The 13,958-nt window shown below is 44.2% G+C and overlaps 1 protein-coding gene across 12 annotated transcripts in view; it reads left to right on the forward strand.

Annotated features, from left to right (window-relative positions):
* RAB27A (RAB27A, member RAS oncogene family) overlaps positions 1 to 3,187 on the forward strand; it is a 72,262-nt gene extending 69,075 nt beyond the window's left edge. For all 12 annotated transcript variants that reach the window (XM_048867191.2, XM_048867192.2, XM_048867188.2 and 9 more), the window contains one exon: positions 530 to 3,187. In XM_048867191.2, the coding sequence (XP_048723148.1) occupies positions 530 to 728 (199 nt within the window). In that variant the 3' untranslated portion in view covers positions 729 to 3,187. The remainder of the gene's footprint in view (positions 1 to 529) is intronic.
* Positions 3,188 to 13,958: the final 10,771 nt, after the last annotated feature.

The following is a 13,958-nucleotide window of genomic DNA, read 5'->3' on the forward strand; positions in this document are numbered from 1 at the left end:
TGAGCATTGCCTTTGCACCAGTTCAGCTACACCCTTGGTAGCTAGTGTACAAGATGTCTTGGCAGCCCATATATGTGAGCACTTCCATTATTGCTACCACCAATAGAGCAGCCTTGGTGGGAAGTTTTAAGTAAAATGCTTGTGGAGATGAGGCCCAACAGAGCAATTGCATCTGTCTATGGTTAAAAGAAAGGACTCGAACACAGAACTCCAGGATTTTTTTTTTCCTGGCTCGCTGTGGAATTCACAATCCACCAATGCCCCAGTAAAATGGGGTTAATACCCACCTCACCGGGCTGTTATTAGTTTAATTAATATTTGTCCTGCTTTTGTGCTTCTAAGCACGTCACAAAGGGTTGCATTTAAATTTCAGCTTTTGTTGAATTCTGTTTGATTCTGTTGACCTCTCCAGACATTCTCTAAGGAGAATGTTTTTATGCACATGGCCATAACCATATAATGCGTTCCTTCCAGGGAAGGTCTCACTTGATCTGTGATGGTGGGGTTTTTTTTGTTTTCCCCTTTACAGGATACCATATTTTGAAACAAGTGCAGCTAATGGAACTAATGTGACCAAGGCAGTTGAAACTCTGCTTGACCTTATCATGAAGCGCATGGAACGGTGCGTGGACAAGTCATGGATACCCGAGGGGGTAGTACGGTCCAATGGACACAGCTCTACTGAGCAGCTACATGAGGAGAAAGATAAAGGCAAATGTGGCTGTTGAGAAACCAACTTCATTGCAACAATTAAATTAACATATTTATGTTGAAGTATAGTACAGTTGTAGCTTAATGGATTCATTTATGGACAGCTCTTACCATATGGATATATAATAACAAAGCTGTATTAATTATTGGTATTTGCTTTCTAACAACATTAACCATTGCTTGGCAAATGTTTAATTTATTAGCAGTTAGCCAGACATGTATGTTTAGGTTTGGTGCAACATTGGACACTCTCAACTTTCAGTATCTTAGTCTGTAACAATGGTAAACCAGTCAACTTAAGTCCTATTTGAACAGAAATGTTCCATCATTACAGCAATAATGATAAACAGCAAACTGTATGTGCTTTTCAAAAGCAGGCAAGTAATTTTACCTTGTTTTTCATGAATTATTAGTGTCTAATCATAGGAGCTAAAATAGGGCTATTTTTATATGGAATAAAAAGCTGTCTAGAGAAATGCCAAGATGACACTTGTACAGCACTACTGCTATGCCATGCAGTCGTGAACTTGATCTTCTAAACTCCAACTGTACTATAGGAAAGGTTCAATACATTCTAATAGATCACCTAACGTGAATTTCAAGAACGTGCTGAGGCATATACATACCAAGGGCAGGTCTACACTTAAAATGTACCATTGGTGCAGCTGCACCACTCTACCACTTAAGTGAAGATACTCCTACACCAATGGGCAAGAGCTTTCCTGACGGCATAGTTAATCTATCTCCCTGTGAGGCGGTAGCTATGTCGACAGGAGAAGCTCTCCAATTGACATAGTGCTATCTACACTGGGGGTTAGGTCGGTATAACTGACTCACTCAGGCGTGGATTTTTCATACCCCGGAGCAATGTAGTTATACCAATATAGGTCTGTAATGTAGAGGAGATTGTAGATGGGGTGTGTGTTTATGAATGCATACGTTTTTATATACAAACTCTTTTATGTTTTAACAGGAATTTAGGGCAAGCTAAGTGCCAGCAAAATTTCATCAGAGCTAGTGCTTTGCACTGAATTTGTTTGTATCAAGCGTACATTTGGAACATTTCTTCTTCAAATTTGGACTGAAAATTTAAATATTGGTCTTATTCTGGTGAGCTATAACTGCCTAAGATATCAATGCTGTTTAAATTAGTATATCCGTAAATGTATAAAGCTGGTTTTCTTCTGTTTATCTCTGGGTCCTGTACATCTTGTACATGTTTTGTATGTGTTTTGTTCATTCCTTTTAGTCTCACCTAAAGTAGAATTGAGGGAGTATGTTTTGATTATGTAAAAGAATACTCTTTCTGGTGTATGATCATTTTTATTTATCCTCAGATATGATATAAGGAATAATCAGTATTCTTTTACATTTCTTTTCAGCCTGATTATGTGATATGCCTAATAAACTGTTTTCTACTGTAGCAGGTTCATATAACTCTAAAATATTGCCAAGTAAAGTCTCAACATGCCAAATCCAGAGTCTTTTTATAAACTTCTCATAGCAATTTGTTTACAGAACTCCAAAGCTACTGCTGCTTTTAGAAATTAAATATTTATTTATTTAAAAGTGCTAGTTATTTTGGCTACCACATGCTCAGGCAAACTTCTACACTCAGATGGCAGCATGAGATGTAATGTAATATATTTTTAATTTAAAAAAATTGAATATGTTAAAAGGACCAAAAATGTGTACTAGAAAGGTAGCTGAGAAGAAAGTGATATCTTCACTGAATTGAATAGAAACTTTGTACATTTTCGATTGCTTTTTAGAAATACAGAAAGTGTTAAAACTCACTGCTAGCTGTCAAAAAACATTCCGTAAAGCAACGCGTTTGTTCTTTAACAAACACAAAATGTAAATATTGGATTTTTGTCACAGCCTACACAGGATATATAACCTTGTGCAATATAAGTTGAATGTGAAGGCACTATGACAGAAGTTATATCATTTTATATTGTATGAATTGCTGTATTTTCTGCTGTACCATACCAAGAATCAAAATGCCTGTGGACCAGAGTTACTGTCGTCTAATTCATGAGTGCCTTTTGAAGTTGCTATTGCCTGGGTGGCCAGTAGAGTAACTGTGGAACCCAACACATTTCAGTGCACTTAAGTGTCTGGGTTTTTAATGCAGAAATGTAACCCCTCACTTTTCAGAGGGTTCCAATGGAATTTTTGCCACCTATTAATTTTAATAGGAGTTGTGTGGCTAAAATAATTTCCAGTTCCTGAAAAAAGTAAGGATAAGTGCAGCCAACTACTGAGTTTAAATTACTACTGAGGTTACTTAAGTATATTTCCCTTTGAATGCACATGTTTAGATTTTATACTAAATACTGTAATTGCCATATTTTGTCCTACATTTGTATGTATCTATTTTACAGTGCTGTAAAATCAAAAATCTATCTTCATGAAATTGCTTTGATGTAACGCCATAAATACATACCTGTATTAAAAATCTATTATACCAATAGTTGAATCTATTTGAGTTATTTATAGTACAACTTTGCACCTACTGCAACTTTCAGCAGTGATTTGAACAGTCCTGTGAGTGACCCCATTATACCAGTCTAGAACTGGTCAAAAATCAGAATTTCCATGGTTTGGAAAATTCTGATATTTTAACATTTGTTTTTGTGCCAAATTAGGAAAAAAGGTTGAAATACTGAATTTTATGCTATTGGCATAAACAGTTGGGCTCCTTGCATCAATAAACAGGAGGGATTAGAAAACAGCCATTTGACTCCTATACAGCTATGGTTAAGGGGTTTATTGGGCTGATACAGTGCCTGTCAGCTGAGCCAACTTCACTAGTTGGAATTGGTGGAATTGACCATGAAAATAGTCATTTTGTGCCTTCCCCAGTGTCAAATTAGTGGCAGTTTATAACAAAATTACTCTTTGTACACTAAATTTGCCAAAGCCTGAATGTTTTAGCTTTCCCAGTCAAAATAGCTATCTTTGCTCCAAAGTCAGTCTTTTTTTCACTCAAAGCATACAGACTCAGCATAGAGTTCAGTATAAATGGAGCCCATGTCTGAGCTGGTGACCAAACAAGAGTAACCTGGCATGGTAAGTAGTTTTATATTTTAGTATGTGAATTGGTCCAAATCCTCACCCCTGCACCAAGCAGGAGTAAACTGGCCTTGGTGCAGAGATCCTGCATGCCATGGACAGAGGTAGGAGCAACATCTCCCTTCTGCAAGGTGCAGAGTGGGAAGTAGAACCGTCCTGCATCAGATGTGGTAATCCGAAGATTGTGGAGTCCATGGTGAGTATCAGCTGTGTCCTCATGCCCTCTTCAGGGGTGAATTCGATGCCCCCCATTTGTGACAGCACAGGAAGGACTATCCCCAGAAAGCAGGTGCAAGGAGTGCCTTCTCACATCTTACCCCATTGGCCCTCCTCTGGGGGAGGAAGAAGGTAAGATTTTTAAAAAAAAATAAATTTTTTTTTCAATCTCAAAGACTCCAAACCACCGAGGAAATGAGCCCTGTCTTGCTCTTACACTGAATAAGTTGCATAAAAGGACTTGATCCTGCAAGGTCCTGAGCACGCTGACCCAATCCCTCAAAACACTTAAGCAGTACCCAACTTGAATCATGTGATTAGTTTTACTGACTTAGGACTCTTCATGTGCTTAAGTGCTTTCCTGAACTGGGCCGGAGTGCTCAGCACCTCGCAAGATCAAGCTCTAGAACAGGGGTTCTCAAACTTCATTGCACTGTGACCCCCCCCTTCTGACAAAAATTACTATACAACCCCAGGAGGCGGGATCAAAACCCACACCTGCCTGAGTCCCGCTGCCCTGGGTTGCAGGGCCAAAGCTCAAGGGGTTCAGTCCCAGACAGGGGGCCAGTAACCTGAACTCAGGCTTCAGCTTTGGCCCCAGGCAGTGGGGCTTGGGCTGAAGACCTCAGGCTTCAGCTTTAGCCCCAGCAAGTCTAAGCCAGCCTTGGCAACCCCATTAAAATGGGGTTCTGACCCACTTTGGGGTCCTGACCCACAGTTTGAGAACCTCTGCTCTAGAAGAACTTGTAAGTGTGGTCTGAACTATCCATCACTGCATGAAGAGTGAGACATATGAGAAGCCATCCCAGCTTTGCTCAATAGTTTGGCATAGACCAGCAGACAAAAGAGCTACTCAGACTACTGCAAAACCTTCTTCAGGCTCACTGTAAGTAACTCTTTAAGGTAGTTGAGTCATAGAATCATAGAAGATTAGGGTTGGAAGAGACCTCAGGAGTCATTTAGTCCAACCTCCTACTCAAAGCAGGACCAACTCCGTCTAAATCATCCCAGCCAGGGCTTTGTCAAGCCGGGCCTTAAAAACCTCTAAGGATGGAGATTCCACCACTTCCCTAGGTAAACCATTCCTATGCTTCACCACCTTCAGAGTGAAATAGTTTTTCCTAATATCCAACTCAGACTTCCCCCACTGCAACTTGAGACCATTGCTTCTTGTTCTGTCATCTGCCACCACTGAGAACAGCCTAGCTCCATCCTCTTTGGAACCCCCTTCAGGTAATTGAAGGCTGCTATCAAATCCCCCCTCACTCTTCTGCAGACTAAATAAGCCCAATTCCCTCAGTCTGTCCTCATAAGTCATGTGCCCCAGCCCCCTAATCATTTCCTTGCCCTCCGTGGGATTCTCTCCCATTTGTCCACATCCTTTCTGTAGTGGGGGTCCCAAAACTGGACACACTACTCCAGATGTGGCCTCACCAGTGCCGAATAGAGGGGAATAATCACTTCCCACGATCTGCTGACAACGCTCCTACTAATACAGCCCAATATGCCGTTAGCCTTCTTGGCAACAAGGGCACACCGTAGACTCATATCCAGCTTCTACTCCACTGTAATCCCCAGGTCCTTCTCTGCAGAACTGCCATTTAGCCACTCAGTCCCCAGCCTGTAGCAGTGCATGGAATTCTTCTGTCCTAAGTTCAGGACTCTGCACTTGTCCTTGTTGAACCTCATCAGATTTCTTTTGGCCCAATCCTCCAATTTGTCCAGGTCACTCTGGCCTCTATCCCTACCCTCCAGCTTATCTACCTCTCCCCCCAGCTTAGTGTCAAGCGTGAACTTGCTGAGGGTGAAATCAATCCCATCATTGATGAAGATGTTGAACAAAACTGGTCCCAGGACTGACCCCCGGGTCACTCCGCTTGATGCCAGTTGCCAACTAGACATCAAGCCATTGATCACTACCCATTGAGCCCAACGATCTAGACAGCTTTCTATCCACCCTATAGTCAAACAATCCCTTTCAATAACTGATCTTGTTTCTAGCTCAAGCAAACTCCAATCTACATTCTTTCAGAGCTCAGGGATGTACATTTCAAACCAGAACACAATGATCCTGACTTGGTACACACCGAAAAAGGAGATTTAACACTTTGCTGAGAAAAAATAATCCAGCTGAAAGTGCTTGTTTACTATCATTGTGATTTAACATTCCCAGCTTGTCTGTTGCAGGCTTTGTCTGCCAAGTCTGTAATCCAGGCTGTTTAAACCACAGAGGCCACCAAAGACTTTGCAGTGCAATATTTTTACCAAAAGTAAACTGAACGGTTGTGAAATAAATACAGTCCGAAGGGGAAAAATCACAAAAGGCAGGCTGCTCTGACCAATCAAATTGAAGGGGACTAGGGCTTGTAACTGTGTATGCCAGACACCAGAACACAGCAGAGCAGCCCCGAGCTAGCTTGTTTACTTTGTTGGGTTTGCCCCTAGTCATCTAGTAGGCACGTTCATAGCTTCCATCCTAAGATTGCATTGTGTCTGTGAGTGTCTCTCTATTATTTCCTCTTATCAGCCTGCGTCTGTCCAGTCTTCAGTCGCAGATGCAGCACATTCCCTCTCGGGTGGAGGAAGAGACTAATATATTCTGTACAGCTCTCTCTCGCTGTCTGTTTGTGCCTGTTGAAAGCAAGTGTTCCCTGGGGGAATGAGGGGACTGAGACAGTGCTGCTCACCTGTCATGTGCTAGCCTTGGTCTCCTGCACAACAGGGTGGCTCAGACTGGGCTTTTAAACACACCTCCGATGCTCTGTGATTGTGACAATGAGATTTGAAAATCCCACATTGCAGGCTTTCCGTGCCAAACTGCCCCTTCTCTTTTTCTCTTTTAGAAATCTGTATACTCAAAAACTGCTCTAGGCATGTGCTGTTCAACAGCTGGCATATGTGAGTTCGAGGTGAGCCTCGTCAGAGTGAAGCCTAGCTTTACAGAGATGCCTGTTTTTAATTGTCTGCTAAGGAAAAGCCCCAGCACCCCACACCAGAATGGTAGATTACGTTTCTACAGTGTCTTCTCTTCTGGAGATCTCAGAACACTTCACAAAGGTGACTCAAGTTTTTCACCCACCACCGTCCTGTGAAGGAATAATAACAACATGACTCAGTGTTAAGTATGGAACAGTAACCCACTTTTAGATTGGGCGGGGGGGGGGAGGAATAAGTCTCAGTAAACTTGTGAGCTTAATTTTGTAGTATAATCTCCATTTTGGACTAGAACAGCCATTTTGTCTGAGCGGGCTGCTAAGCACATGTCAACCCTTAAGCAGGGCGCAAGGTGGTTATGTATTCCAGACAGCTTCCTTGATCACTTATTCAATTACTATGGCCGAGAAAAAAGAAAAGGAGTACGTGTGGCACCTTAGAGACTAACCAGTTTATTTGAGCATAAGATTTCTGTAGCTCACAAAAGCTTATGCTCAAATAAATTGGTTAGTCTCTAAGGTGCCACACGTACTCCTTTTCTTTTTGCGAATACAGACTAACATGGCTGCTACTCTGAAATATGGCTGAGAAGTCATCACTGAGCAATGGAAGGCCTTTCAGCAGCTGGTCCAGTCCCATGGAATGATGAACTCTTTCCCCAGAAGCCAGACTGTGGGAAGGGCCTGGAATTCTTCAACCTGGGCACATGGCAGAAGAGGACACAGACAGTCTTAAAGATGAGGCGCATGGGGATGGGGGGGGGAGGGTGTTCATCACCACATGCAAGAAGTCTGGGCTAGAGGGAGAGCAGAGACTCAGCCTCTCCTAAAACCATGGGTTCCAGAAGGACTGCAAAGGTGTGTGGGTGTGGGGGGGAGCCCCCCTTCAGCTCAACCCTCCTGGAGCCCCTGAGGGAACCTGCACCCCACCCATCCCAGCCCCTGCCACTGCCCCAGCCCCTGCCACCTCCACTGTTTTATATGGACCGAGTAGAGGAGGAGACAGACAGACACTGAAGGTGTCCTGCTGCTGATACAAACCCAGCTGGCTGCTGTGGAGACTTTACTGTCCCTCTAGCAGCAAAACTGAAATCAACACAAATGGGGGGAGGGATAGCTCAGTGGTTTGAGCATTGGCCTGATAAACCTAGGCTTGTAAATTCAATCCTTGAGGGGACCACATAAGGATCCAGGACAAAAATTGGGGATTGGTCCTGCTTTGAGCAGGGGGTTGGACGAGATGACCTCCAGAGGTCCCTTCCAACCCTGTGATTCTGTGTGGGAGGTGCTGCATGGGGAGGGGGCAGGTGATCAAACATTTTAAAGGGACAGGACAGCACACCCGCCCCACCAACTCTGCCGCCCCACCACTCTAGTCCAACCCTCCTCTTCCCCTCTCAGATGCCCCCCCCTCCACCCACCCTCCAGGAGCTCCTGCCTCCCTAGCCCAACCCTTCTGGAGCCTCTCCCCTCAATCCTCCTTGAACCCTTGAGGGAGCCCTCCCCAACCAACTCCACCTTCCCACAGTTTCCCCACCCAACAGCCTGACCATCCTGGAGCCCTGCCATCTCCCCCCGCCCCAGCACACCTAACTTTACCCTCCCTGCTGGCAAGCCTGAGGCCCTTGGGTGGCAGGTCCATCCTGCTTCACAGACCTGGTTAGTCCCTGCTGCCAGGAGGAGCCACTGCTGCAGTTTTGACAGCTAGCAGGTGAAGGCCCAATTGCTGACACATGGCATGATGCAGCAGGATGCCCAGGTGCCAGCTGCCCAGGCCAGGCCATTGCATACTCCCTCTTAGCCAGGTTTTAAAAAGTGGAGGGGCAATAGCATATTCCTGAAATGCTGATAAGACTTTGGATTTACAGCTGGGAGTGAGATCAGCTTCAGGTAGGATGAGACTCAGGACCTTATTTTGCAAACATCTATAACTCTCAAGAGCTTTTTAAGAGTAAAGTGAGCATGGCTAAGAATTCCTTTGCTAAGCCTGTGTTCCTTGCTTACTGCCGCATTAGTCCCAAAGGAGTTAAACAAGAAGCAAGAGGATAGGTGGAGCCCGCGGCAGGGTATGTAAGCAACCGGGGGCTTGGGAGGTCTGAGGCACTGGTTCCAGGGTTTAGGTGGATGGAGTGTGGAGTCCCATGTCTCAAGAAAGGGCTCAGCCAAGGGGGTCTGAGCCTGGGAGTCTGCCTTAGAGCCCCATAGCTAGGGACACTGACTAGACTCAGCACAAGAACCAGCTGTCTTAGAAGCAATGGCACCCAGCATTTAGGGCCACTTACAACCTGGACCAATCCCCCTTCTGGATGGACACCAGTCTGTTGTAATATACACCTTAGACAGTAACATATTGAGCTGTCAGTTTTAAAGCAGAACTCACCATTGATGTTAATGGGGCATTCTGCTTAAATATCAATTGTACAATAGAACACCAAGCTCTTACTGGCGGGGGGGGGGTGTGAATGGGGTACCGAGAAGTAATTTCCTTGAAGTTACAGAGTGAATCAATAGTAGATTTTAAAATGTAACGCCATAATCATGACTCTTGGTCCCTGAGCCTAAGTACTGAGTGTACTCCCTCGCTTGGCATTATACTGAATTTTGGCATTTGGGGGCATTTTCTATTTTACTCAAAATTTTTCACATTTAAAACAGAATTTTGCAAACACAGTGAGAGCCCAGAGGCCGTCAAACATAATCTTATTTCCTAGTCCTGCTCCATTCTAGGGCGGTCAGCTATGTTTCAAGGAAATAAGCGTCAAGCATGTGAAAAAGTGATGACAAAGCTTATTTTTAAAGGGACAGCACCATGCAATGATTTTCCTCCCAACCCCATTCCTTGGGGATTAGTCCTGTCTGTAGAAGCCTGAGCTGCTCCCACCTTTTATCAAAACCATTCTCTATGGGAAGGACAGGCAGGAGTGTGGTTGTCAGCCTCTCACACAATGGATTAAAATAAGTGAGCATGATGCTGACAGTAGGCATGATCAGTGGGTAAATGCACTACATGTTCCTTTGCATTTTCCTGCTCTAGCTGTGAACACTAGATCAGTGATTTTCAAACATTTTTTCTGGTGACCCAGTTGAAGAAAATGATTGATGCCTCTGACACAACGGAGCTGGTGATGAGGAGTTTGGCGTGTGGGAGGGGCTCAGGGCTGGGGCAGAGGGTTGCGGTGTGGGGGATCCAGGTTTGGGGGGGCTCAGGGCTGGGGCAGGGGGTTGGGGTGTAGGGGGGTCAGGGCTCTGGGGTGGGGCTGGGGATGAGGGGTTTGGGGTGCAGGAAGGGCCTCCAGGTTTGGGGGGGCTCAGGGCTGGGGCAGGGGGTTGGGGCACAGGCTTACCTCAGGCGGCTCCCGGTCAGCGGCGCAGCAGGGGTGCAGAGGCAGGTCTCCCGCCTGTCCTGGCACCATGGACTGCCCTGCGCCCCGGAAGCGGCCAGCAGCCAGTCTGGCTCGGTGGAGGCGCATAAGCAGCTCCATGTGGCTCTTGCCTGCAGGCACTGCCTTCACCAGCTCAAATTGGCTGGTACTGGGTCGAGACCCACAGTCTGAAAACCACTGCACTAGACAATGCACGAAGGGGGTTTTCGCAAAAAGAAAAGGAGGACTTGTGGCACCTTAGAGACTAACCAATTTATTTGAGCATGAGCTTTCGTGAGCTACAGCTCACTTCATCGGATGCATACTGTGGAAACTGCAGAAGACTTTATATACACACAGAGAATATGAAACAATACCTCCTCCCACCCCACTCTCCTGCTGGTAATAGCTTATCTAAAGTGATCACTCTCCTTACAATGTGTATGATAATTAAGTTGGGCCATTTCCAGCACAAATCCACTTCCTGGACACTACAGTGCTAATAAATAAGTGCTAATCACAGTATGCATCCGATGAAGTGAGCTGTAGCTCACGAAAGCTTATGCTCAAATAAATTGGTTAGTCTCTAAGGTGCCACAAGTCCTCCTTTTCTTTTTGTGAATACAGACTAACACGGCTGTTACTCTGAAACCTGTCATTATGAAGGGGGTTTTGTTTATTTGTGGGTTTTTTTTAATGATTTAGAAGTTACTGCTCCAGTTGGCCACCAGGTAGAGCTCTCTCTTAGATTTGAAGCAGGCTTGGAGATCTGAGATTGCATATATAGTCCAACTACCGCTTAGATAAGAACAAAATCCTTTTGCCCCGATTTCTCATTTTGGGGCTAATAAACCCTGGGTGCAAAATAAGACGCCACCCCTTCAGTACCAATTGGACTTACTCTCCAGGCTAATAGAAAAGGAGTACTTGTGGCACCTTAGAGACTAACAAATTTATTTGAGCATAAGTTTTCGTGAGCTACAGCTCACTTCATCGGATGCATTCAGTGGAAAATACAGTGGGGAGATTTATATACACAGAGAACATGAAACAATGGGTGTTACCATACACACTGTAACGAGAGTGATCACTTAAGGTGAGCTATTACCAGCTGGAGAGCGGGGGTGGGGGGGAAACCTTTTGTAGTGATGGTGACCCTCCATCCTTCAAAGGTAGTGTTTTTAAACACCAGAGCAGATTTGCAGTTGGGGACAATGTCCTTGACAGTTCTTGTCATTGTGGTGCACAGTAATCTGGCTCCCACAGAGTTTGTGGCAGTGGTAAGACTGTATGGCATGTGTAGGTTACTACCACTTGTCTTTATGCCAAACAGTGTGGTACTCCCCTAAGCTATGTTGTAGTTTCAGTTAGTACCAACACATACTTCTGATTGTGATCTCCTATAAGAAACAGATTCACTGGTAGGAGAAAGTCTTTGGATCTATTGTGATGAACTGCAATCAAGGTTTGATGGTTCATCAGGCAGACTGTACACAAGACTAGACGACTTCCTTCTGAAGCAGTAACATCCCAGATTATAGATCCTAAATGCTACAGTGATGTCCCAAACTACAGCTCCTGAATACTACCAGTACAGTATGTACAGGGTATAAGGCTAAAGTAGCAGGATGGATCCTTACTGATTAAACACATCTCAGCTCCCATATGTTTAAGGAGGTTGGACTATGCAGGAAATACACATAAAGACTAAAATACTACATTTTATTCCATAAGACCTCCCGGAGAAACAAGAATGCAACAATAATAATAAAATGTAATATTGACCTGAGTAGATTGGGGCATCAGAGCTAAGTGGTAGTTTAAAACTGTGGGCAACTATGCTGTTTATAGCCTCTGGAGAGAAAGCAGAGGCTGTCTGGCCTGCAGGGGAACTCAGAGTGCAGGCAGGGAACTGTGCGGTGAGGGTCTCCACCCAAGGGCACTGACGGCTGAGATGAGAGCCTAAAAGTGGGTACCCTTGTGGGTCCATGAGGGAAATAAGATGCAGTTTTCATGAACTGTGACAATCTCCACAATTGCTTTGCCAGAGCAAATCTGTCCCGGAGCACAGTTATCTCAGTGGGATGAAGGGGAGAGGGGTGTTTCAGGTAGTAAGGAGGCTTATGCCCTCCAAAGGGAAGACAATCTTTACTGTTTCCCCTCCAATATGGCAGTGACCACTGCTGAAGCAGTAGTCGATCAAATCTCCTGTGCAGAAGCAGCCATTAGCATTCAGGAGGAGGCACACTATTTGCTTACCATTTCACGTTCAAATATTTGTTTGTGTTCCTATTTAAAGAGTATATTTCCTTGTGGTGTTCCTTTAGCCTGTTGGGGCCTTCAAGCTGAGCCCATATGTCTAGCTATGTTGCAGTGTGTGGTTAGGAGGGGCAGTTTGGTTGGACTGTGTTGCAGTGTGTGGCCTGTGTGAAGTTAGATCATTGTTGTGTCTTTGCATATTGTCTTTTACACAACATTAAGAGTATGAGGAAAACTGGGTTCCAAATAACTGTTTTTAATAACTACATACAAGCCACGTTACTTGGATGCACTGCTGTTCTGTTAGGATTCTCATGGCTTCTGCAACACAAGAGACTTTGAAACTATTTAAAGGGCTACTATAAAATTCCTGCACACGATCTCTTCTGTGTAAGATTCAGCTCTGGGAAGGTTATGTTTTAAATTAGTATGCTTTTAACTTCAGGAGTGCTATTTGTTGGATATGTAAATGAAGTGAAATTTATTTATATATTTGTTGATGTATTTTTCTATTATTTCCTCTTTTATGGGTAAGTCCTGGTTAGTGAGTTCTTCCAGCAGACATATAGTGTAATGGCTTCTCTTGCAAAAGAAGGTAAACTTTTGTTATACTTGTAGTGTCAGGAATCCAATGAAGATATTGTCCTGAGAGGGACTTGTTTATCTTCACCCAAGAGTTTTCATTTGGATTGCAGTAACTCCTAATTATTATTGGTCACTAACTCCTCCATAGTTTACAGTTTTGTATAATTACTCTAAAGTCAATAAAACTGAATATAAAAACAATAAAGTGTCCTTACCACCTCATAAACCATTACTTTTGTGGTCAGTAGCTTACAGGCACAACACAGCCAACATGTGAGAGACATAAAAGTATATTTGGGCCAGAATTGAATGACAGACCTCACAATCAGTTACCACAGAGGCTCCAATCATACACAGCACCTCACTTTGCCCCAGTGGAAATCACCATGTTTGAAGAGTAATTCCTCCTATAGTAGGTTGTCCTGGGGTGGGAGACAAAAACTCCATGAGGGTCTCCCTGTGGAGCTACTTCAGATCTTTCCAGGAGCAAGGCAAGGTCTTGTCACCCTCTACTTTCCCCTCCCCATGGAATAAGCCACATCTCCATCCCCAAAATCCAGTGGATCTCCATAAAAAAAAGCAATATAGTTTGGAACCTTATTACTTTTTTCTGCTAATTACTAATTACTTTTTCCTACTAATCAGGGTTGGTGGAGGACTATCACCTCTACTTGTGCAGATTCTGTAGTATTATGAATTGTGGTAACTCCTGCAGCTGTTTGGAGTCATATTGATTTCACAAAGGGCCCAAATGGACCAAAAGGTCTGGCCATAGACAGCAGCTTGCAGAACTGGGGCCTTGATTTCTTAAAAC

The sequence above is a fragment of the Caretta caretta genome, chromosome 10 (genome assembly GCF_965140235.1).
Source record: "Caretta caretta isolate rCarCar2 chromosome 10, rCarCar1.hap1, whole genome shotgun sequence".
Taxonomy (NCBI): Eukaryota; Metazoa; Chordata; order Testudines; family Cheloniidae; genus Caretta; species Caretta caretta.